Source organism: Melozone crissalis, unplaced genomic scaffold (genome assembly GCF_028551555.1).
Source record: "Melozone crissalis strain CALT ecotype California unplaced genomic scaffold, PUWL_Pcris_2 ptg000032l_1, whole genome shotgun sequence".
Taxonomy (NCBI): domain Eukaryota; kingdom Metazoa; phylum Chordata; class Aves; order Passeriformes; family Passerellidae; genus Melozone; species Melozone crissalis.
Window position 1 is genome coordinate 2,462,714 of NW_026535810.1, and position 26,617 is coordinate 2,489,330.

Here is a 26,617-nt window from a genome sequence, read left to right on the forward strand (position 1 = left end):
GTTCTCTCTGCACTGAGGATCAGGGATTAATTTTGGGGCTGTGATGAAGAGGATGTGTATTTTAACATTGTCAGGAAAAGTGCAGGACACTGTGGTGATTGCTGTACTGAGGGTCAGGGATAAGGTGCACTCATCATTTTGGGCTGTGGTTTTGCAGTCACTGAGAGTCTCTGCAAACCCTTGCTCTCTTCCAGAAACCACAGATAAAATTGAAAATTTTATCAGAATTGATAAAAATGTTATCAGAAATTGATAAAACTCAATTTCACAGAAAATGTGCTGCCTATGGGAGACTTTGCACTTGGGTGTCTGTCACCAACCCCACTATGAAGTTACCTTTTTGTCTTTTACACTTTTAATGGCAATATTGTATTTTTACTAACTTAGATTAAAATAAATTAAAATTTCAGATGTCACTTGTGCCTTTTGTTAATACATATTTCTACTATTAGACTCTGTTAGATAATAAAGCAAACATACAGCTTTACTTACTGCTAGTCATGCAAATTATTTTAAGATGTTATGATAGGAACCTTGCTTTAAATAAATTCTGACCCTTAGCTTTTTAACTTAAATCTGAATCTTCTAAATATGTTCATGTCTTTCAGACTCTAAAAATCAGTTTGTAACCTGAAATACAGAGCTAGGGTGAGATCAATCTGGCCATTTATTATTTTCATAAAGTGATTCAGTTTGAAATGCTGTTACTGAAATAATTTTTGAAGTATTTCCTATAGTTTTTCACAGGATCAAGGTACATCTGTGATGAATTGCTTCTCTAAGAATCCTTTTTGGTAGCACATGGTTGCAGAGCTGACAGCCCACTGCATGTGGAGGAGTCCTCAGCATTTTTTGAGGTCACCAGGCTGCAGCACTGACAAGTGCAGGGAAAAATTCTTGTTTTTGTAGCTGTGGGAACAGAACCTCAATGCCCATGGGCAGGACCACACATGAAAGTTCTCATTTGGAGAGGATGGATGGGGATGATTCTTCTGCACAACTTTCTGGGCTTGACATAATGTAGATTCAGTGACACTGGTATGTAAGAAATGTACTTTTAATATGCAACTTTTAGTTCTGCTCAATGTCATGGAACAAGAAGAACATTATGTGTTAGGATATAAGGATCACCAAAAGGTCTTGTTTAATACACAGGAAATACCAGACCTCAGCAGGCAGGTGAGAACAGGAACTAGTTACAGCTACCATGCACCTGTACAATGCTCTCCCCTCAAATCCCCCAAGGATAAAGCACAGCTGCGTCCAGAATCATCTCTGCCTCTTCCTAAGACCCACTCAGAAATACTCTATATTCAAGTCTTAAATATTTACAAGGTCCTTTAAGAGTTTGCTTCTTCAGGCCAATTAGATGCTCTGGAAACCTTTACCAGATTTGGAACAGAAGTGGTCACAAATGCTGAAAGGATGAAGATTTTGACCTGTAGCTCCTCCTTTGAGTACCTAAATGCTGGAAGGATGATGATTTTGACCTGTGGCTCCTCCTTTGAGTGCCCTTTTTGGAGCTTTTCCATTGGTGTCAAGGCTGTGGCCCACCATGTAGCACAGATGTTTTGCAGAACCAAAGCTTCTTAACTGTCCTGTTTTAGAACCATTTGCATCTGTTTTCATGTACACTATAAAAATCTGTGTTTTAGGATTTAATTAAATTTGCTTTAATTTAATTAAAGGTACCCTCAGAGGTTGTTCAGCTTTTGTGACTGGGTAAGTGAGCATAAGTTGTGGATGAACAGACAATACCTGTGAGCTGTGCAAGATAATTTGGAGTACAGGAAAATGTGATGGACATAAAAACCCCTCCTATAGCAGGCCTAGTTTTTAGTGCCTAATTAGGATTAGAAATTAATGCTTCTGTGTGAAGGGAAGCATGTTTTGCTGGCCAGCTGAACTTGTTGAGCCTCTCTCCAAAGAACACTTCCCACCCAGCTGAAGGAGCTTGTTCCCAAGGGGGGTTTTATTCTGAGGTTTTAAATCTAGCCACAAAAATTTGTGGCCAAAGGACAAACCTTCCATCTTGTCAGTGTCCCAGCACAAAATGCTTTGGAAGTGTGGGAGCCTCTGTGAAACACCACTGTAACAAAATGCACAATTTCCAGTGTAAAGATCAGTAAAAGACTGGACTGGCTTATTTGGTCTGAGTATCAACTTCTAAATGACAGCTGCTATTCAAAATTTGACTCAGAAAGGCAGTGTCAACTTGTGACTTTGTTTAATCTTTCCTCGTACATTCTTTATTTATTGCCTTCTAGGTAAGACCAGCAGTTTTGAAGCAAATTCAATGTACTCCCCTTTTCTAATTCATGTATTTACAGAACATTTTTATACATTCTTTCCTTTAAACATGGTAACAAGCTATGACCTAACCCAGCTGACTGGCACCCAAAATGAATCCTTGTTCAGTTTATCTAACACAGTTTTCAGCTCATTACATGCACTCTGGAGATCTTCTTTCACCAATACAGTGTCAATTAAATGGCCGTACTGCTCTTCAATGAATGCTGCTGAATTCAGAATTTCCTGCTGTTCTTCATCCTGTTGATCAAAACAAGATATTGGTATGAAATTTACAGCATGTCCTTCTAGTACTTCAAAGTATGTATACATTATTTTAATATATACATGAAAATATACATATAAGACTATTATATGCATTGTATATATTACTATACATTATTATATATAGTAATAGATATAATTTTATATATATATATACTTTATATATACTTTTATATATATATATATATATATATAAAGTATATAGTATTTTAAAGCACAATGAGTCATTACTCTGAGGACATGTAACAAAAGCTGCTACCATTAGGAAAAGGTGTTGAAGACATTAAAACTGAGATCAAGGAACAGAATGCCACAGGCAGCTGTTACAAAAAATACAAAGGGCCTTGGGGAAGGGGGAAAATATGTTACAGGAGGGACAGAAAATGGTGATACTTCATTTTATGTAGTTTAACCCAAGATATGGTAATCACACTCCTCAAAACTGAAAAGAAATTATGCATCTACTGTCCCAAGTTCAGTATTTTTGAGGGTTTACACAAAAACTTACCAAGTGAACTAAGTTTAGGTTATCATAAACATACATATATTTATGATATATATATATATATATTTATATATATACAAATTTAAGTTTAGGTTATCATAAATAAAGCCATTATGCACTCTGTTCAGGTTTACACATCACCAAGCTGCAGCTGATCCAGGTTTGATCCTCAAGACATCCACATCCTGTGTTTTGTGTGTGCACCATTAAACACTGGTGTGGGTGTCACTAATATGACAAAATTACTTTTTGATGGCTGCTCACAGGAAATGTAAAATGATTGTTGTTTTACCTGAGTTCAGCAGCAACTTCCTGTCACTGTGATATTTTATGAAAAATACCTTTGCCAGGATCTTTTCTCCTGAGAAGCTTCAGCTTCTCCATGTTTTGCTACTTTGGAATGTGATTTAGAGAATTGTTTACCAGCCTGTGGATTGTTTTTAATTAATGGCCAATCACAGCCAGCTGTGTTGGACCCTCTGAGTCTGTCATAAGATTTTATTATCTATTCCTTTCTAGCCTTCTGATGTCTCCTTTCTCTTTCTTTAGTGTAGTTTTAGTATAGCATTTTCTTTTAATATAATATCATAATATAATAAATCAGCCTTCTAAGAACTTGGAGTCAATTCTCATCTCTCACCTCATCCTGAAACCCACAACAAAACCACAACAATTAATAACCACAACTCCCCCTGCTGCAGCCTTGATGATGCACCCAGGTGAATATGGAAGACTGGCACTTGGCTTTGTGTTACTTTAAAACTTGAGGAGATAAGGAATCAAAAATTCCATTTTCTGAAGTTGCACCTGAAAGGCTACAGGACCTACTTAGTGCCCCACTTTAACTCTGGTTTTGGAAGAGGAGTTCTTTCAAGTAACAGAAGTGCTAGCCCCAAATATTTCTTTCAAGAGATTGGAAGTTGGAATACTCACAAGAGGGGATGAGATTTCTTCTGACATGTGAGATTTTAAGACATGTTTTTTCTTTTCTGAAATGAGAGGCTTCACAAAGATAACATAAGGCTTAAACTCAGGAGTCCTCAAGTGCTTCACTGCCTGTGAACAGATGATTTTTTTTGTTATCAGACTTTTAGCTACATGTCCATGAGATTCAAACTGGTTTCAGTGGTTTCACTGGTACTGTGGTGTGAAGTCCTGTTTGAATCTTGCTCTTCAAACAAAGGCTCATGCCAGAATCCTGGCTAGCACCCAAGAGTGCATGGAGCATGGCCTGAATAGCACTGGGATTCCAAGGGGCAAGGACATGGAAAAAAATACTGAGGAAAGTATAAAAAACCCCTGACTTCATGGGCAAGTTATGGTTTGCTTCACCTATGCAGCAAATTTAATTAAATTTAATTCTTTGAATAGCTGCTGGACAATCACTTGGCAGACACTAAATCAGGAAATCTGATCTTAGCAGTCAGTTCTAGGAGATACCGTTGAATTTCAGGGCATCCTGAGAAACTGGCTTAGCACAACACTGCAAATTTTAAACCTGGCATTCATCTGAGGTAGCACCACAAACCTTTTCCTAGCCCAGTTACAAAATCTGGATCAAATTTTCAGGTATTAACTCACAGCATGGGGGTATTGAGAGCTGGCACTGCTTTCACTGCTCCTGTCCTGGGGTGATTCATGGTGTTACTGCATTCTGTATCTGCACCCAAAAATGGGAGCTGCATCCTTGAGATCCTACAAATGAGAGCCTTGGGGGGGTGTGGGTGTGCTATGGCCAGCATTTTTAACATCAGAACTAGAATGGAAACAACAACTCTGTTCTAAGGATTCTCTCTGGGACATGAGCAGGCTGGGACAGGGTTTTGTAAAATCAGAACTAGAATAGAAATAACAACTCTGTTCTAAGGATTCTCCCTAGGACCTGAGCAGGCTGGGACAGGGTTTTTTAAAATCAGAATTAGAAAGGAAACAACAACTCTGTTCTAAGGATTCTCCCTAGGACCTGAGCAGGCTGGGACAGGGTTTTTTAAAATCAGAACTAGAATGGAAACAACAACTCTGTTCTAAGGATTGTCTCCAGGACCTGAGCAGGCTGGGCAGGGATGCACACTGGTCCTACAGCAAGGGAAAAGTCCCACAGTGAGGATTACCAAAGAGACATCCAGGCTGTGCTGGATTAAGCCCTTTTCTGACCCAGAGATGGGGTAATTGAGAGGGGTTTTAACAACTTTTATTCCATTTTCAGTCTCATGTGAAGGGTGAGACAATACAGATGTTATAATTCACGCCATCACAATCAGAAGCCAATTATTTGCTAATTACAATAAATTATAAGTGGTTTTTGGCCTATCAGCTTTTGCCACCCCATGCTGTAAATGCCTTAAAGCCAATTACCACTTATGGCTCCTACTAAAGTGCATCTTTCACATTTCTATTTCTTAAAAAAATCTAATCTTATTTGAAAGGAATGTCCCAGCTGGACTGTAGGAACTGCAGCCACTGCCCTGCATTCCCAAGAGTCCCATTCTGCTCAGGCAGCAGGAAATGATATTTGCATTCTTTAAAAGAAGCTGCAGGACTTACTTCAGGTACCACATCCACCAGACAAACTTTCTTTTTGGCCATCACAGACCGGATTGCCTCCAGGCTTGTGCCATACAAATTCTCTTTGTACTCTCCGTGTTCCACGAATCTAAAAAGTCAATACACTTTTAAATATCATCTACAAAAAATATTAACAATATTTAACTTGGAACATTTGATAGCTGCTTCCTGAAGTCAAAGCAAAGAGGGAGGAGAGAGGCAGAAAACCAGGAGTGGGTGGGGAGGGATTTTATTTTTTTTTTACTTTTTTTTTTTCCTTCCTTGCTTTGTAGCAATTCTTCATAAATCACTAACAGTTAATCAGCACTGCTGCCAAAAAGGGGAAGAAGAATGGATATTTTTCACAGAAAACAGAACAAAGCTGGCAAGGCAATGGACTGCAATTCTCCCATCTTTTGGGAGCCTGGTAAAGATCTGAACTTGGAGAAAACAAGTTCAGGCTCACAATGTCAGGTACAACCACAGGTTCCCTCTAGCACACACTTTCAAGGAGACTTGTGAATAAAACTTTTTACTTTCAAGGAGACTTGTGAATAAAACTTTTTACTCATCATATTAAATAGACAGTGAGGCCAACCAAGTATCTGCTACTTCCACTAGATTCAGTTCTGACCAAGCATTATGCAGATTATTTAAATTCTAACTCAGGATCCTCCTACTGATGTTATTTCTAAATTGCTTCCAGCTAAATGTTGGAGTTTGCTCTAACAGTCCAGACTCTGTAAAGAGCTTTTTACTTAAAAGCTGAAAGCTGAATCCTTCTAATTTTGTCCAACTTGTCACCTGATTTTGGTATTCATGATGTAAAACTGTGCAAGCAATATTTTTAAATAATCAATTATACCAGTATTTAAAAATTAACTCACTTGTTTTGCTGCACATCTGTCTCAAATGATTGCTTAGAAACAAAATTGTATTCTACTCCTTCTCTCTCATGACTTTTCCTTGACCTTGTTGTATCTAGAAGAGAAGGGAAGCAAGACATGGGAGACACATCAGCCTTTGCAAATGTTTTCTCTGCTTAGTTCCAGTCACATTTTCCCAACTTCAAACAAGAAAAGTTGCACAGTGGCAAATTTAAATGAACAAAATATAAATCAGACCCTATAATTTTGTTTTCGACTCAATTTCAAATATTGTATGATCAAAATTGAAGTTGTTTTGCTCCCAGGAGTGCTGTAACTAACAAAAAAAATTAGGAAGATGAGAATTTACCATGAGAAAAAAAATTGGAGTACTTCAGAAATATTCATACAATCAATAGTCAGAACAGAAATGATTAGTGCAGATGGCAAGTCATTAATTAGCATTTATGGAATACAGATGTAACAAACACAAATCAGTAAATTTTACTCACGTGGAACTGCAACCCCATACTCCTGGGGGTTCTCTGACACAACTTTTTGCTTCAGCTCACTTAACTTGGCCCCCAAACAACCTAATAAAATAAAATAAAGCTGTCTGATAGGTTTCTGTGTGAAATGAAATAATGCAGAAAATAAATATATTACTTTCACACAAGGAATATGATTTGGGAGTGAGCTTGAAGGAACCTCCTTCATGAGAGAACTCATGACCTGCTCTGCCATATTCTGCTTTGAAGATCATCAGGAACAAATTTAATTCTTTGAACTGCTGGACAATCACCTGGCAGGCACTCAATCAGGAAATCTGATCTTAGCAGTCAGTTCCAGGAGATACCCCTGAATTTTAGGGCATGCTGAGAAACTGGCTTAGCACAAGGCTGATAAGCTGAAATGAAATTTTATACAAAATCTTGATAGATAATTCTAACATCTGCCTCTTCATCAATAGTTCTGACAGCCTAAACACTGGGGTAAAAACCAGAAAGTGAATCAGAAAAATGAGAAATAGTCCTGCATCATTATTTTTAGAAGGATTTGGTGAGTTTGATTCCTTGTTTTGTTTTCTTCCTTTTTTGTTTTTTGAATGTAATTTAAAATAAAAGGACTGAGTTCAGAAAAATGTTTTGAAAAACCCACCAGAACCCCAAAATGACACATGTACGAAAAGCCTCTGGAAGTGCAGGATAAAGGAAGAGGGAGAAATGTGAAAAACTTTGAACACACTGGGTACCTTACCAATCAAAACCACCAGCCTCTGCTGTTCACCAGGCTGTTGCTGATATTTTGTGACTTCTTCATATGTGAGGAACTCTGCTCCATCTGCCTGCTCTGCCTGCTTGCCTTCATTGCCATTGTTTTCTTTCTCTTTTCGACTCAACCTAAAGCTCCTGCGTAAACCAGCTGGGCACAAAACACAAGAAAAAGATAAAATCCAGATTTTTAAACTTGTTCAGCCTCAAGTTGTTGTCTTCAAATGGGAGTTATTCCCATCAATTTTGTTTATCATCAAATCAGTGATCAGATTCTAGGAGAAATCTGTAATAAAAGCTGCTACCATGAGGAAAAGGTGTTGAAGATATTAAAGCTGAGATCAAGGAGCAGAATGTTCTAAAAAATGCAAAAGGATAAAGGAAGGGGGAAAATATGGATATGGGATAGAAAATCTAACATCTCATTGAATATATGATAGAAAACCTCACATATGGGATAGAAAACCTAATATTCCACTGAATATGGGATAGAAAACCTCACATAGGGGAGAGAAACCCTAACATCCCATTGAATATGGGATAGAAACCCTAATATATGGGACAGAAAAACTAACATCTCATTGAATATGGGATATAAAACCTCACATCCCATTGCCTATAGGACAGAAAACCTAAAATCCCATTGCATATATGGGATAGAAAACTTCCCATATGGGATAGGAAACTGCATATGGGATAGAAACCCTAATATATGGGTTAGAAAACCCAACATCCCATTGCACGTGGGATTGAAAACCTAAAATCCCATTGCATATGGGATAGAAAACTTCATATATAGGACAGAAAACCTCACATCCCATTGCCTATAGGATAGAAAACCTAAAATCCCATTGCATATATGGGATAGAAAACTTCCCATATGGGATAGGAAACTGCATATGGGATAGAAATCCTAATATATGAAATAGAAAACCTAACATGCCATTGAATATGGCATGGAAAACCTCATATATAGGATAGAAAACCTCACATTTGGGATAGAAAATCTCATATTCCATTGAATATGGGATAGAAACCCTCACATCCCATTGAATATGGGATAGAAACCCGAATATATGGGTTAGAAAACCCAACATCCCATTGCATGTGGGATTGAAAACCTAAAATCCCATTGCATATGGGATAGAAAACTTCATATATAGGATAGAAAACCTCACATCCCATTGAATATGGGATAGAAAACCTAAAATCCCATTGCATATATGGGATAGAAAACTTCCCATATGGGATAGAAAACCTCCCATCCCACTGCATATGGGATAGAAATCCTAATATATGAAATAGAAAACCTAACATGCCATTGAATATGGCATTGAAAACCTCATATATAGGATAGAAAACCTCACATTTGGGATAGAAAATCTCATATTCCATTGAATATGGGATAGAAACACGAATATATGGGTTAGAAAACCCAACATCCCATTGCATGTGGGATTGAAAACCTAAAATCCCATTGCATATGGGATAGAAAACTTCATATATAGGACAGAAAACCTCACATCCCATTGCCTATAGGATAGAAAACCTAACACCCAACCTCTAATAAAATCCCCCTCATAAAACTTTAGCTGCCAAGTATTGGTTATGCCTCTTCAGAGAGATAATTTAGTTTATGAATGTATGAAATTAATTTAATAGTTCAGTTTGGATTTTTTCATGTGGAAGTGGGTTTTTTGGGGAGTTTTATTGGGTGGGGATGTTTTGTTTTCATTTTGGTTCTGGTTTTTTTTGGGGTGGGTGTGCTAGGGAACAGGTAAAGGGTTTGGTTACTCACCTATGTAGTGTCCATTGAAATATCCTTCACAGTCACAGTCCTCTGAAAATTCAAAAGTGGGGTGGGGCACAGGGGAAAGGAGTGAGAGGGAGGAAGGAAATATCAGACAATGTGTGTGATACAAGTCTGGCTCATTGGTATGGAAAGAAATTTTATATCCTGCATTGTTTGCAGGTACTTTTTTAACATAAACTAAAAAATACTTGCCTTGACTAGTGGTTTGTATTTGAAAAAATCCTTGACTTTGATATTGAATCAGAGCATTTTATATCTTGGTATTTACAGTTCCCAGAGTTTATGGAATTCAACAGGAAATATCTGATGTTTGAAAAGGCAGCTGGGACATGACACATAAACTGCATAAGCCCAACAGAGCTGCTCATAATGAAAATAACATAGAAAACAATGAAGACAAATCACTTTGAATGAACATGGGTGCCCTAAAATGTTAAACCCCAATATTTCTTTATTTTTTAAACATACCAAAGACTGCATTTAACTTGCAAGTCTTTGAACCTCACTCAGAAACCTCCAGAACATGTAAACACATCTCAAATCTTTTCTCTTGAATCAGAAAAGAAAAAATCTTTTCTCTTGAATCAGAAAAGCAAACTTGGAAGTCACCATTACTTAAGTCATCAACCTGAATTAGATTACTTTAAATAATAATTCACAAAGAAAATGTCCTAGGAACAATATATCTACTGTTCCCTTTGGAATTTTAGAAAATTTTATTATTTTTATTTTAGAAAATACTTTGGTTGTTTATATTCAGACAGAAAGTGAGTTAGGAGAGCACCTACCTTTGTCAGAAGACTGATCATCTGTAAGTTAGCATGAAAGGCAGAGTTGGGATGATATTAAAAGATGGACAAATAATTGAGCAAAATTAGAGAAAATGGAAAGGAAGGTTCTGGTTTAATTTGCTTAGCAGGCTTTTCTATCTTAAAAAGGTACTGCAATACAATACCCTTATCAACTGATTAAAGAATTTTGGGCAGAAATGGAGTTATTATAACCAGTTATCAACTTAATTGTCTTGAAAACATCTGAGATAAAGCTTAAGCAGCACTCCTCATTACATGCCTTTATTTTCATATGAATCTAGAGTTGTTTCATGCACTCATATATGAATTTCCAGAAGATGCATTAGGTTATTTTTGCAGCTTTCAAGTTTCAAATCACAGAAAAAGTGTGAGCAAATGTTAAGGCATCTAAATATGTGAGGCCAGATGTTCTTGAGAGTAGGGAGAGAGGGACAGCTATGAGTTTTGAAAACAATAAGCACTAACAACACTGGATAAAGCTCAAACCCAAATCTTCCTCCTCCCTTGTGTCCATGCATATCAACCAATGGCAGCTGGTATTTAAAATATCAATCAGTGGTGAAATAATTGTTGAAATAACAGAAAAAACTGAGAATTTAGTATCAATTCAAGCATCACTGAAAGAACACATCTGACTTACATAAAGGTTTCTTCAGAGTTCTGGTATTCTGCAGAGTGCCTGTTGTTCTCCTGTAAGTCAGTCGTCTGAATAGGAAATAATTCTATTTTAGATATGTAAACTCAGAATTATAGAGAATTTATAGCATGGAAAATAAAGAATGACATAGTGCTTTTCTTAAAAAAAAATTAAAATATTTCTGATTCAACTATTTAAAAGGCTTTATTTAAAACTATGATAGTCTCAAATTGTTACTGGTAAGGAAATTAAAAGAAAATTTTAAAACATTTTATGCTTTCATATATCAGAGCATAGAAATCAATAGTTTATCAATCTGGTTTTTCTTCCTATTTCCCTTTTGCCCACATGATCTTTTTTTGCAACATTAAGAAAAGTAAATAACCTTTGTCCAAAGCAGTCACTGAGCTGTACATAAGTAGAAATTATCCACCTTTTTCCAGATCACTTGGAAGTTTTCTGTTATTTACTAGTAAAGAAACCAAGTTACCCAGCTTGTGTGAAAATGTAAGAACAGAGTACCATGTAAAAACTTCCTTAAGTGTTAAAATCAAGCAGGAAGTTTATGAATAACTGGAGAAGATGGAGCTTTTTAGCACTTTCCTCTTGGCTGTATTTACCCTGGCATGACCATGCCTTTCATTTTCTGTGAAAAAAACCTGGCATTGTCACAGATATATTTTATGAAAAATCCTTTTGACAGAACTTTTCTCCTAAGAAGCTGAGAGGCCTTAGAAACAAAATGTAAACAATGATTATCTGCTGCTGTGGAATGCAACAGGTGCATCTTTGATTGGTCTCATGTGGTTATTTTTAATTAATGGCCAATCACAGTCAGCTGGCTCAGACTCTCTGGTCAGTCACAAGATTTTATTATCATTCCTTGCTAGTTTTCTGATGAAATTCTTTCTTCTATTCTTTTAGTATAGCTTTAGAATATAATTTTCTTTTAATATAATATATATCATAAAATAATAAATCAGCCTTCTGAAACATGGAGTCAAGATTCTCACCTCTTCCCTCATCCTGGGACCCCTGCCAACACCACCACAGGCATAAAATCAATTTATCAATATAGTGACAATTCTATACATGTAAAAGGAAAATAAAACCTGTAATCTTTGCTGACAAACCTTTCTTGGAACTGTTTAGAGGGGATCAAGCCTGCTCTGAGGTTGGTGTCCCCAACACGCTTGGCTTGCCACCACGTGGGATCATCCTGGCTCACAACCTCCAGCACATGGCGCCGTTTGAACGGCAGCCCGGCCTCCTGGCAAGGAATGGCTCTGTCCTCCTTGGGGTTATAGCAGAAAAGTGCCCTCATAAACACCTGCAAAAGAAAGGTAACATGTCTGGCAGGATCATTAGCTTATCAGACTGACTCCAAGAAAAGTTTGAAAGTCGCTTTTCCCAGCCCGGCGCTTGAAGGAGTCAGGGATCTTCATTTCTCGGTCTCAAGGTTGTTTGTTTTATCTTATCTATAAAAAAATTTCTCCTGCCCTGATGAGGTCAGCTCAGCAAGACAGTCAGAGGCACTCTGCCTGCCCTCAGGGCAGTGTTATGTCTTTATACTAAAAGCTATGGGTACAATATCTACAATTACTTTCCAATACCTATCACCTGTGTTAGACAGTGCACTTCTACTCTAAACCAATCCAAAAGTGCCAACATCACAGCAGAAAATGGAGAACAAGAAGAAGAAGGAGAAAGGCTGGACACACCCAGATCCCTCCGTCTTGCCCCTTGAACCCCCATTCTAAAAACCCTAAAATCTACTTTTCCACCTTGTGATAACTTCACTTATATTCTACTTAAACTGTTGTGGTTTGCTGATCTTCATAGAAGGTTGGTAATTTGCTCCATGGGTCAAAATCAAACCCACAGGCATTTTGTGCTCTGTGCCAGGATCCCTGAGACCCCCGGCAGGGGTCTTGGCTGCTCAGGACAGCCAGAGGGATGTCCTGGGTCCTGACACATGTCATTTCTTCTTGTCCTATCTGGAATTTGAAATGTCTGCCTTTAAAAGCCTTTCCCCAATGCTAACACTGCTATATATATACTTTATTCCTCCTGCAAGCACTCAAAAATACTGACACCTGGCAGCTTGTGCAGTAAAATAAATTAACTTTCCAGGATATATCCAGTAATTTTGGAATTGTGGAATATGAGATTCAGAAGACCAAATACTCAGAATTGTGGAACATGAGACTCAAAAGACCAAAGTTCCAAGAAACACAGATCACAATCTACATTAAGTACAAAATGCAATAAAGGAATGGTTGAAAAGAAAATAAGGGAAGGGAGAAAACAGTAAAAATGGATTTTTGTCGCAGACATCTTTTTATGAAAAATCTTTTCTTAAGAAGCTAAGAGCTTCAGGAACAAAATGTAAACAATGGTTATCTGCTGCTGTGGAATGCAACAGGTGCATCTGTGATTGGTCTCGTGTAGATGTTTAGAATTAGTGACCATTCATGGCAGAGCTACCTCTCTGTCTGAGCCACAGACCTTTGTTTTTTATTCTATTCTTAGCTTAGCTAACCTTTTAAGATGAAACTTTTCTTTCTATTATTTTTAGTACAGTTATAATGTAATATATATATATAATAAAATAATAAATCAAGCTTTCTGAAATATACAGTCAAATCTTTGTCTCCTCCCTCATCTTGAAAACCCCTGTGACCACTGTCACAGATGTTTTGCAAAGTTGCCCAGTTGTAAAGACTGTCCTTAAAATGTTCCTTTAATGCATCAAAATCTATTGTTCAACTTTGGATTTGTATCTTCACACAGTTTAACACAAGAGCAGAGCCAATTCAGAAAGTGATTTATGGGCTTCAAGGAGAAGGTCAGCAAGCAAGAGCAGGGAGGCAGAGAGACTGAGAGAGGAACCTTGTGAGCAATCACTTATTGCTGATCAGGTAGGGCAGCTAAAATGGGCTGCTGGGGTCACATGGTGAATGCAGCTCTGCTTGCAGAGGTCCATTTTCACTCAAGTGAGTGGCAAAATGCCCAGAGAAAATGGACAGACTGCAGCTGCCATGGTGAGAGGAGACAGCAGAACACTCAATTTAATTACACGGAGCAAAAAGAGAGGCAGGATTTCAGAAATGCTCTAAAAGAACACGTGCCAAGATGGAGAGGAGTCATGAACAGAAGGGTAGTGCACAAAAAAGCACTGTGCTGTCTTTGCAGCTCAATCAGGAGTCTGTGGCACTTCCCACTGGAGCAGGAATGGTAAAGATGTGCCTGAGTGGTTCAGCTGCATACCTTGCTGTCTTTGAGACGATCTTCTTCTTTGATGGCTGGAATTATCTTCAGTGTTATTGACCCTTGAGACTGAGCCTGAGAAAAACAGAAATGGTTTTTTACTTTGAAAGCAGGACAAGGATACAATGCAGACTATTCAAGCTCCAGTTAAGGAGCTAGCAGCTGTCTCCTCAGAATTCTAACAGGCCAAGCTAATCCACAATTTAACTGCATTACAGAGAATATCAGGATTTTCCATGACTCCACAACAGTAGAGACATCCACAGTAATTACTTGGCTAAAACATATTAAGACCTGCATTAAAATTCCCTTGTTTGCTTTTAGCAATTGCATTAATTTCTGGGCTACACTTCAGAGTACATTACATAGTTCTGTGGCTTTTAGTACAACACTGACTTAAATTTTTGCAGACTAATAATTTTAAAGTGCTGCTTTGAAAAATACTGCTGTGTTTTCTCCATATAGTGGCTAACTTGTTAAGAGTGAAATATAAGCATCTACAACATAAACACCTACTTTCACTCTAGAAATCTTTGCTAGGAAATTACAATTATTAGTTATAGTAAACTAAAAAGCACTTCTGGGTCCTTCAGAAATCTGGAATGGGTTTATCTCATCAGAAATCTAGAATGGGTTTATCTCATCAGAAATCTAGAATGGGTTTATCTCATCTGTTTTAGATGCCTTATTTTGCATGAGATGAACTGTGATTTAGAGGAGCCTGCAGTTCTGCACAGATTAAAAAGCAAACACAAACATTTGTAGCTTTTCTTCAAATAATAAACCATGAAAAAGAAAGTGTTACACTTTGGGCATTAACTCACATGGGACATATGTAATTAGAAATGACACAGGACAGATAAATAGCATCCCAAGATCCCCATAAATTAAACTTTACACACTATTTCAAAATGGTTTTGACACCCCCTGCCCCCAAGTTAAAAGCAGCCATTGGCATTATTGGGATTATTTGATCTAAATTGAAATGAGGTGATGGAAGTGACACCAGTGTCCTTACTGTGTCCCTAACTCCATTCCACACCAAGACAAGGGGAATTACAGCACAAAAGGGAAATCAGAGATAAAGAAGCAGAAGAGCTACACCACTTTCCACCAAGATTTGTGGGTATTCATGCTAGAGAAGCTTGAAGCAAGAAATTGCTCATGTCAGCAGGAATCTGCTGGTAAAGGACAGACTGACAGCTCTCCTGAACACACAGACAAGATTCTCTTCAGCTTCCCAACACACCACATTATGAATCATCCTCTAGGAGTGTATTTATAATTTGCAGCTTGCTTGCCATAAACAAAGCATTAAAGGGAAGTTCTTGACAGAGCAACATGTTAACTTTGTATTTGTATCTTACTTGGTACCAATCCAGTTCGCAGAAGTTTCTGAAGTCAAAAGGAGAAGACTAATCCACTGGGAGAAGAAAAACTCTTAATGCAAAGACAAGCAGGGATTGCATCTTTTAGCTCTATATTTTAAACTCATGGTTAAATTTCATCATCTACTGTAATTACTAGATCACCAAACAGAAAAGATCTTGAAATGAAAATCAGTGCAGACCAAAATCTGACTTATTTCTTCTGGTCGTTTGTGAAGCACAGTAATACCATTGACTTCTCTTAGTTCATCTCCAACATGGACAAGACCTAAAAAGATGGTAAGGAAATTAAAATAGGTCTAGAGACTGGAAAGCATTACTCCTCTGATGTCCAACCTAAATCATTAGCATGTACTTCCTCAGCTCCCTCATCCAGACTGATGGATTTAGTACCAAAGCCTTTGTTGGAAATGTGCCTCAGTCTCCTGCCTTTATTCCTAATGGCACTTTTCTTTCCATGCAGCACAGGCTCAAAGGAGAGCAGCATGCAGACAGGCAAGAACCCTGGAAAATCACTCTCTGGATCAGTATTAAGTATATAAAACTGGAATAGTTTCATGAGTGTGCCAAATCTTATAAAGTCAGGAGACACACGGAAAATAAAGGCAGGAATGACATATCTGTCACCTGACAGATCAATACTTCACACTCACAGAAAGAATGCCACACTAAACTTTTTAACAAGCCATGAAGAGACTCTACAAGATTTAGGTTTGTTTCAATAAGAAATGTTGTACTTGTCATATATACAGCTACTGTTACCTGACATAAAGGAATTTCTCAGTAAAGCAAACAGAAAACAACACATGATACACTGAATAAACCAAGCTACTAGATTAAAAGTTAAAAACATTCTTTGCATTTTTCTACAGCTCAAACATACTTCTTCCATCTCTGTTTTCATTTTTTCCTAATAAAAAGCATATGTAATTAGATGAACAGGTTACTGATAAACACAGAAATGCTAAGAGCATGCTCAGGAAATTCAGAGGTTTCCAAATTTAATTCAGAAATGAACTACTGCAATCATACCACTGCGATCAGCTGCACCACCCCTCATGATCCTGGCTACAATCACAGCTCCTGTGTGCTCATCTCTTCTGATGGTGGCTCCCTGAAATAAAACATACCCCCCCCCCAAAAAAAGGTGAGAAATTTACCCTGAATTCAGCAACCAGAGAAATAATGTGTATGCTATGCTATTATGCCTTTTAAACTGGAATTAATTTATTCTATGATTTTCCTCTTTCTCCCTGATGATTTCCACCATTACTCAAGTTTTGCCCATGCTAAGTGATTATGGGAAGGTGCACCTACCTTCCTTTCTGCTGCCTTTGATTATTGTGGTCATCAAAGTCACTCAAGTGTGCAAAACATCTTATTGTAGCAAATTCTTTCTCCTCCTTTTCTGAATCTTTATACAATACAGTCAGCACTTTTATATGTAAAAACAACAAAAGCCAAGTAATTGGATTTTTTTTTCCTCCTCCTACCTCTGCTGGCAATACAAAGCTTTAATCAGAAATTCAGTCAGATTTCTTTCCCAATACAACTGTTTTTCCTTAGGGAATCAATTCTTCCATTTCTATTTGTATAAAATTAGGACCTTGACAATATAATGATTATATATAGGTATCAAACATACTCTCACTGACTTTCATGCAAGTGAACACATGAAGTCACTGAATGCTAGCTACAGCATCAAAAGAATTAATAGATATAATCAGCATAATTGTTCCAACATATACAATTTCTTCACTGTGTTTCCTGGCATTATAAACTATGCCCATAAAGCAGCTAAATGTAAAATTGTGAAGGTGCATTTATCATTTACCAAATTGTTTTTTATGTTACTTTATAAGCTTCAGAACATTTCAAGTTTCTGAAGGCTATTTGATGACATTTTCAAGTATCTCCTCCATACTCCCAATAATACTCTTGCACTACAAAGTTTTATAACCAGAGATAGGTGATCTAATATGTACCAAGGGTTCTTTATTTTTCACTAGCCGAACAATTTTCACTGACTCCTCATCAAAATCATCATCAAAATTATCAGGCAGAGGTGGAAGAGCTGGGTCAAAGTTCTTCTGTGCTACAGTGTCATGTACTACAAGCATTGCCTGCATAAAGGAAATAAAAAACAGTAATGTTTAAAAATGTAATGGAGTAATACCACAATTCCCATTCTCATCTTTCCAGTATTACAGCAAAATTAAACCTCCCCCTTTCTTCCCTCACCACAAATCCTCCAAAAATGATTTAGCAATTACCTTACCCATCATGTAAACCATACACTGGTGTATGTCAATATTTAAAATAAAACCAAAGTTGACAATGAAAAGCAAGAAGATATAATTTTCTTCTCCTTTTCTTTTCTGGTCCCTCAGAAAATATTAAGGAGGGGAGGAATAGAAGACAGCATGGTGCATTATGCAGGAAAGTTGTCTCTTTTCAATTTTTTTCACATGCTAAAGTCTGTGCAGGAAATCCCAGTGGAATAGAAGTTTGTGGGAGGCTTCTCTATAACTTTTCTGTTACAAAATGTTCTATCACAATTCTGCAAAGACATTTCTTTGTGGTTTTTACCCTGAGATGTGGTGTTGACAACAGCTGAAGCAGCTCCTTTTCTTCATTATTCACTGGTGCTGTCTGCAATTCTTCTATTACCTTTAAAATAAAAATTTACAACCTCAAAATGAAAGGAGTCCACCAAACAAGGTCATGTATTTACATTTCTGTTTGCTAACATCTATCATCCCTCAAAGTAGTGTGCACAGATCAAAACTGATCCCAGTCCACAGTGCATGAAACCTGAAAGAAACCAAAGTTTCTTTAGCTATTTTTATTAGATAGTACAGAAGACAGCATTAGGAATCAGAAAAATAAACCCTAAGCATACATTTTAAGAGTTATTCCATCAATAGAATTTCAGGAATGAGTTCTGAAATTTTTAACTCCATATAGAATACATAAATGATACCTGAAACAACACTCTTGCATTATTTGACAAAAGACTTTAAACTTCTGCAGTCATCTAGTATTAATTGTGTGGAACATGCAACATAACTTCCCTTGTTCCCTTGCAAAACCTGGACACCAAAATATGCCCTGGACTCTCAGGCACTTTAAATGAAAGATGAGAGAAATAATGGAGGCACTTCTGCACTGGGCTGAGTGGGTGGGAGGAGAGAGAAAGCAGGGGAGGGAGGAGGAAGGGAAAATGGGTTGAGACAAAAGAGATTTCCTTACCCTGTTAAGGGTTCTAAGCAGGGAATTCATATAGCTCTATAAAAAACTTCTCTGCTGTTCTGAAGATGGAAATTTTGTGTGACTTGCCAGGTAGCAGTGCTGAAACTTTTGTGGAGGTGGTACAGTGTGTGTGGAACAGGGAGAGGGGGAGTGCTGCATGTTAAGGGGGGCCCTGGGGTTTCCTGACTTTGAAAACTGAAATATTCCAGCTCCCAAACCTTCCACTGCCCCTTCCTATGATATAGCAGAAAACAGGTGCATGTAAAGAGCCAGCAAATGTTATAATAAAAACAGTTTGAAGCCTTCTGAGAATGGATTGTGCTGCTTTGTGTTGTCTCTGTCTCAACTATGATAATTCAGCACACAAATGAGGCTTACAAGAGAGAGAAAAGCTCTTTACCAAGGCCTGTAGGAACAGGATATGAGGCAGCAGTTTTAAATTGAAAGAGAGCAGACTGGATATAAGGAAGAATTAAATTATCCATATTTAGATTGGATATAAGAAGAATTTTTTATGATCAAGGTGGTGAGATGCCAGAACATCTGCATGGTGAAATGCAGGAAACAAGGCTGCCAAGAGAAGTTTGGGATGCTCCAGCACTGGTAAAATTCAAAATCAGGATAACAGGGCTGTGAGCAATGTGATCCAGGGAAAGGTGAGCTGCCTGTGGTGCTTAGATGAGACCACCTTTGAAAGTCCCTCCAACCCAAACCAACAGCAGAGCTGCCTGGGCTGTAATGGTTTTAAGGCTGAATATGACTGAGTGCTCAGCTGGGATATTTCCACACAGGGCTGAATGATTTTTGCAGCCTCTCCCTTAGGAAAGTCATTCACAATATCCTTTCCTTCCACCTGAATGTGTCCATCTTCACTGGACATTTAATAACTTGGTGTTTTTGAGCTCTCATTTCCTTGATTAATCATGGCCAACAGATTACAAAGACAGCTGGGGAAGATGAGAAATATGTTCACATACAGCACAATTGCAAAGCTTTGATTTGTTAGGAAAGCAGCTGTAAATAATAGGAAAATGAGGAGACAAGAATTTTTACTCACATCTTCAACTAATCCTGCTGCACTGTGTAAAACAGGAGTTGGACTCTGTCTTTCATAATGCCGGAGCTTTTCATGAATCTGAAAAAAGATTATTCAGGGTTATTTCTACAGAGTGATACAAAACTTGCTAAATATACCTACACTGGAATGTTTTTCTATTTAAGGAATATAATTTATCTAAGACGTGTCAGAAAAATAATCTCTCTTAGGGTTATTTTTGTTTTGTTTGGGACTCTTTGCTTTCTTTTTGCTCATGGTAGTTTCAGACAGAAAAATCTGTAAAGACTTTAGGAGCATAAGGAAAAAATGAAGCCATTTCACATTACTTTTTAGCTATGGGGCATTGTATCTTCATTTTAGCAAGAAGAGCAGAAAAATTTATTTCTGAACAAAATATGCTAATTGTAAAACATTATTAATGTTTGTTCTTAAACACACATATGCTTTGGTTGGTACAGAATTCTTAAAAAAAAAGTTTGGCAAAGTAAATGCTTAATAAATCCAATGAGGAGAGAAAAAGTAAACTGTAAGGAGAACGTACATAAACAAATATAAACTTTTACCTTCATCAGGTAGCTGAGACTCCTTTCACTGAAGACATCCCTAAGGAATCCCATTTCCTCTTTATGGTTTGAATCAGGTCTTAGCTGAGATGTCAAAAGGGCCAAAGTTTCGTGCAACCCTAAATTTAGATTCAGGACAGAACAAAAACATTGTACACAGGATTTATCACTGGGCTTTCTAGTGCAGACTTAACAGTCACTATATTTATTTGGGTAAAACATTGGCAATCATCAAATTTGCAGAGACTCATGTTTATCTTGTGTTTATCCAACACTCATTTTGCAACACTCCCTTCAGAAATGACAAACACAGCATCACATTAAAGCAAAAGCAAACAAAGCAATATATATATATATATATATATATATATATAAAAATATCTTTCACATTTCCCACTTCATGTTTATCATGCTTTGTTTCCAGAACCCTTTGTTTCCCTCTTACAAAGGTTGAATTTTTAGTACCACAGCAGACTTTCAAAATGACTGAATGAGCTCCTTTAGCAGCTCCACCTCCCCATTCTGATGGTGATTACAGAGAATTAACAAAAGAGAAGAGCACAACCCCAAAACTTTCCCAGCTCAGTCTCTCTTCGTTGCATGCTGGAGCTCTCAACCAACACCCCACAAGCTCAGAGCTCTCCATGGATTTTTCCTGTGGCAAAATTTGGGCAAAGGGAAGGTGAAAAGAAGAAAAAAAAGAGGGGGCACCTGGAGTTGAACCAGGGACCTCTTGATCTGCAGTCAAATGCTCTACCACTGAGCTATACCCCCTAACACACCTGCACCTGGGAAATTTTAAACTATTTCTTGGCAAAGAAAAACATTTTGTTGTCCGGGACTGCATTTCTTCCCTTCACAGCTCCACAAAGTGCCTACTAAAGGTACACACAGTTAGACCTCAGAAATTAGGAGAACAATCAAAGCTTCCATACCATTTCACAAATTCAATCAAGCATTAACAAATATAAGCAATCCAATCCTTTCATAAAGAAGATCAAAAAGAAATTCTGGGGCTGATTACAGAGAATTAACAACAGACAAGAGCACACACAGACACTGAGCGCTTCAAGCACAATCCCAAAACTTTCCCAGCTCAGTCTCCCTTTCTTGCATGCTGGAGCTCTCAACCAACACCCCACAAGCTCAGAGCTCTCCATGAATTTTTCCTGTGGCAAAATTTGGGCAAAGGGAAGGTGAAAAGAAGAAAAAAAAGAGGGGGCACCTGGAGTTGAACCAGGGACCTCTTGATCTGCAGTCAAATGCTCTACCACTGAGCTATACCCCCTAACACACCTGCACCTGGGAAATTTTAAACTATTTCTTGGCAAAGAAAAACATTTTGTTGCCCAGGGACTGCATTTCTTCCCTTCACAGCTCCACAAAGTGCCTACTAAAGGTACACACAGTTAGACCTCAGAAATTAGGAGAACAATCAAAGCTTCCATACCATTTCACAAATTCAATCAAGCATTAACAAATATAAGCAATCTAATCCTTTCATAAAGAAGATCAAAAAGAAATTCTGGTGCTGATTACAGAAAATTAACAACAGACAAGAGCACACACAGACACTGAGCACTTCAAGCACAACCCCAAAACTTTCCCAACAAATGGTTGGCAATGGGAAGGTAGAAAAAAAGAGGGGGCACCTGGAGTTGAACCAGGGACCTCTTGATCTGCAGTCAAATGCTCTACCACTGAGCTATACCCCCTGGCATGGCTCCTGCACTAGGGAAATTTAGGAACATTTCTTGGCAAAGAAAAAGTTTTGCTGTCCAGGAATCCTTGACACCCCCCTTTGCACTTTAATGGGCTTCTCAATGGCTTTGCATGGGGTCAAATGTCATAAATGATGGGAAAAAAATGAGAAATTCAGGTCAATCTGATGCCTGCAGGGAATTTCAAACACACAAAAGCTCACACAGGCAGCCAGTGCTTCTCACGCAGGGCACAACCCCTGCACTTCCCCAGTGTTCTCTTGCCCCTTCTACCTCTGAGGCACCTAAAAAAGCCAGGCCTGACCAGAAGAAAAAAGAACAGGAGATTTCCATTGTGGCAGAACAGGAAGAACAGGAAGAAAGAAGGTGGAGATTTCCATTGTGGCAGAATCAAAGCTTGTGGTTAGTTTTCTAAAAATTATTTAAATCACCAATATTCCAATTTTGCAGCACACACAGCAGACAAACACCAGATTTTTCCTGGGTAACCACATCTGGGAACAGAAGACCAAAACAAAACAGGAAATAAAAAAAGGTGGAGAGGGTTCAAATCTATTCCTATGGCCATTCTCTCCATGGACCTTAGAGTGGATTTTGATCCAGGAGACTCAAACTCACTCCTGCTTTAGCCCTAAGCATCATTTAATATCTGTGACTTCCCTCTGGGCAGCATACTGGAAAAGTTAGTAAGCAGCTCTGAACAAAGTCACTTATTTTAAGTTAAAAGTAAGAATATTAACAAAGTTTACCAACTCCTGTTTAGAAAATATTAAGAAATGAGCCAGCAAGCAGCAGATCTAGACGGGCTGATCTTTAATAAGCAGGTGTAGAAGGCACTGCTACATTGAGAGGTCCAACTTTGCCTACAGGAGCTTATCAGAATATATTCAAGTTTATCAGAATATATTCAGGTCTATCAGAATATACTCAGGTCTATCAGAATATATCCAGGTCCTCTAGGGTTATCAGGAAACTGTTTCCTGACAAATTTTATTAATTTTCACCTTTTACATTCCACCTTCTTTCCTGTAAGTAATTGCTCAAAAACTCCAGCTGAATTCTCTTAATTCCATTACATTTTAGTCCAACTTGAATTAATTTTATGTGTGACACACCTATGATAAGATTTCAATCCCTGTTCTGTTGAAAACATGCAGCTGGGTTACCTGAGTCTTCTGAAAGCACTGGCATGGCTCTGTTCTTACTCTTAGAGAAAAATGTTCAACTTCAAGAGGATTGTTTCTTTTTCTTAGAGACAAATCTTCAACCAAGAGGATTGTTTCTTCTTTCTGGGCTGTGGTTCACAGGCAGTTCTGAAATAAGCAAACATAATATCTAAGCTCAAGCATGCAAGGAAAATGTCAGGCATGTAAAAATAGCAATTTTTCTAGTTTTCAGTTTAACCTGGATCAAGCAGGGTTCTGCAGTTATTCTGCTATGCCAGTAACAATGGAAAATAGTAGGTTATGTAATGAAATGTAAGTAAAATGGAAAAGGTTATATAATAACCATTTTGTATCTGGGATAAAGCTGAGGCTGAAGAGAGCATCTCTCAAGATAGGTAATTTTAACAGGAAAAACAGAAGAGAAGGGATGTTTAAAAGCCCTGGGAAATATCACGTGCAGAAACAAAGCATGCAGGAAGATGCTACATCACAAGATGTGATGGGGCTTCCTAAAACTCATCTCAAAGAAGTGTCCACATCTCTGAATTCGGATGGGAACCATGCTACAGTTACAGCTCCTCAAAGCTGGCAGGGCTGGCACTCTGCCAACCTTGGTCACAGGTACTAGGGATGTTATAACAAATAAAGCTACTTCCACAGCTCAGAAATGGCTTTAGATATTTCTCTTGCAGATTTCTCTTGTCACTCAGAGCAAATGACTCCAGAGCTTTTTTTTTTTTAAATTTAAAACAACCCCCAAAACTGAATCTACGCATGTAATTGCCAGTCCAAGATGAAACACTGTGTTTCAGGGCACTTACAATCTTCTCCATGCTTATAAAATTCATTGGAGTAGTACTTCCATAAAAATAAACTTCCATAACAGAACACATACTCCAACTCTTTGCTGAATACAAAAAAGGATGCTCCTTGTGTTTCTATTTGTAGACAAGTCTCTCATATTTTGGTTGCATGAAACAAGTTTGATGCTTCCAATTCAAATTTTCTTGACTAGCTGCCTGAAAATACCATAGCGCTGCATGGCAAAATAGCATTTCCTTATTTAGAATATTTTGGATTTCTGAGTTTCTCTACAATACAGTGAAATACTAAGCTCAACAGTTACCTGTGTTTTACACCCTGTATTTTCTACTACTACAATTAATTAATCCATCTGGGCATCAAAACATAGCTGGAGTTCTCTAAATAAATTATCTGAGTGCTGAAATTTCACTCTAATCCATGGATTGTGCTCCAGTGCATTATATATACTATACCTTTATTTAAACACTCTTAGTGCCTATTGCTTAGAAGAAATAAACACTTCACTCACACACTTCATGCCAAAGAAATTTATGGGCAATTCATTCAACTGCTTTGGTTCCTTGATTATGGCATTTCATTTGACTCATATTAAAATCTTCTCAAATGATTAAGAAAGAACTTTAATTGCCTGCTTCATCTTTGCAACAATGTGTGCTTCCTACAGTCAAACCTATTCAGCGCCAAACCCCACAAAAAGCCAAATTATTTTCCAGATTATTAGTGAAAAAAAAGCCCACACAGGAACATGAAAAACACATTTCAGCGCCTTAGAAACCTGACAGCAAACTCAGGAGAAATCAGAATTAGTCGAGTTAGGCACAGCAGTCAAAATGGAGGCTTCCCCTAGAGGCATCTTCCATGCTCTGTAAAAATCCCGTTACACAGAACTGCCTGGAATGAACACTCCAAATAATGGAAAGCATTCCATAGCCAGGGCTGGCTCTCAGAGGTATTAAAATCTGCCCCAGCCTGTGATATTTTGCAAGATGTGTCTCAAAACCATCAATCTGTCCTCTCATCATTGTAGCATCAAGAAGCTCAAATGCACTTTTCCTCTTTAAAAATACCTACCTAAACCTTAATTCATTTTTCTCACCCAGCTGCTCCCAAGACTGAAAGCCTGAAGCACCTTTCTTACCTAGAAAAAAGGTTGTTAATATTTGGAAAGGGCTAAATAAACTCAACTGATGCTCACCATGGGGTCAAAGCAGGAGATAAAACAGAAGTGTAATATGACTGTAATATTACCAGAAGCGTAATATCCCCATTAACTTATAGAATAAACCTATTGTGGTTCACAGCCTAACACAGCATAAAGCTTCTGTAATCCAAATTGTATCATTCAAAGCAGCAGCTGCTTTCAGAAAGCATCTGCAGTTTAACATTTCACATTAGATCAGAAGATGCATCACTACGCTAAGCGGGCCATAAGTGATAGCTGATGGCCACACAGGTTTTCTCCTCCTGTCAAACCTGAGTGAAGCTCTTCACGGGTACCTACTTCAAGACGGAAAAAGACACTACTCTGGTGCTGAACGAAGCACAGATAAAACCGCACAACCCTGCTGAGCATCACCGGGCCGGACTTTTCCTCCGAGCCCCCGGTCAGGGGCAGCCCCGGCCCAGCCGCGCTGGGCGCTCCGGGCTCAGCCGGGCAACCCCCGGCCGGTGCGGGGACCCGGTGACACCCCACCGGCAACCCCGGCAAGGGCTGTCCTGCCCCGGAGAGCTTTATGTGAGCTCCACCGAGATGGAGGTGATACCTGCGGGCCCAAACCTCCTCACAGCCCCACCGCGTACGGAGCGAGGCTGCGCTCCGCACGGGACCGGAGATGATTCCCGAGCCGTGAGGCGAGCACGCTCCGGTCCCGCATCCACCAGGGAGCCCTAACCCGGACCGAGCCCCCAGGCACACCCAGCACACACCCGCGGGCTCCCTCACGCCGGGCCGCGCCTCCAAGGCAGCACCGGAGCCCGGCCCGAAGAGCCGCAAAATGGCGCCGCCCACGCCGCCTCAGCGGCCCCCGCGCCGCGCCCCGAGCCCGGCGCTGCCCCGGGCCGCCGTTACCTGCGGGAGCGGCCCGGGCTGGGCTCCTGCGGCGCTGGAGGCTGCCCCGGCCGGCCGCGGAGCTGCCCGCAGCCTGCTGCGCACCTCGCTCATGCGCTCTCAGAGCCGTTCTAAGCACGCCTCCCTCCTTCCCTCCCCCAAGCTGCCACGGCCTGAGGGGCGGCTGGATCGCCCCGGAGCGGCGGCTTGCAGCGAAATTGGGGCCTCGGCACCGTCAGGGTTAGCGGCTGCCAGCTCCGCCCCGGGGTTTCGCCCCAGAGCGAGCGGCTCCGGACGCCGCTGTCC

At 39.0% G+C, this 26,617-nt stretch overlaps 1 protein-coding gene and 3 non-coding genes across 5 annotated transcripts; all 4 read right to left on the reverse strand.

Moving 5' to 3' along the window:
- Window positions 1-1,041: 1,041 nt before the first annotated feature.
- MPP3 (MAGUK p55 scaffold protein 3) lies at window positions 1,042-26,421 on the reverse strand. 2 transcript variants are annotated; one of them, XM_054281331.1, is made up of 19 exons: window positions 26,333-26,421; window positions 23,440-23,586; window positions 20,553-20,671; window positions 19,990-20,067; window positions 18,270-18,350; window positions 17,666-17,803; window positions 16,713-16,794; window positions 15,863-15,948; window positions 14,293-14,367; window positions 12,156-12,352; window positions 11,026-11,090; window positions 10,362-10,382; window positions 9,559-9,597; window positions 7,747-7,911; window positions 7,002-7,082; window positions 6,511-6,604; window positions 5,624-5,732; window positions 4,013-4,135; window positions 1,042-2,550 (listed from the first exon to the last, which is right to left on the reverse strand). In XM_054281331.1, exons 2-19 carry the CDS (start codon window positions 23,462-23,464, stop codon window positions 2,371-2,373), a joined length of 1,758 nt encoding a protein of 585 aa, XP_054137306.1. In that variant the 5' UTR covers window positions 23,465-23,586; window positions 26,333-26,421; the 3' UTR covers window positions 1,042-2,370. The 2 variants fall into 2 exon arrangements, with proteins under 2 accessions (XP_054137306.1, XP_054137305.1); XM_054281330.1 differs by having other exon boundaries at window positions 9,559-9,600.
- TRNAC-GCA (transfer RNA cysteine (anticodon GCA)) lies at window positions 21,255-21,326 on the reverse strand. Its single transcript has one exon. It is a non-coding gene; the product is annotated as a tRNA-Cys (tRNA).
- Window positions 21,769-21,840, reverse strand: TRNAC-GCA (transfer RNA cysteine (anticodon GCA)). The gene has a single exon. It is a non-coding gene; the product is annotated as a tRNA-Cys (tRNA).
- TRNAC-GCA (transfer RNA cysteine (anticodon GCA)) lies at window positions 22,196-22,267 on the reverse strand. The gene has a single exon. It is a non-coding gene; the product is annotated as a tRNA-Cys (tRNA).
- Window positions 26,422-26,617: the final 196 nt, after the last annotated feature.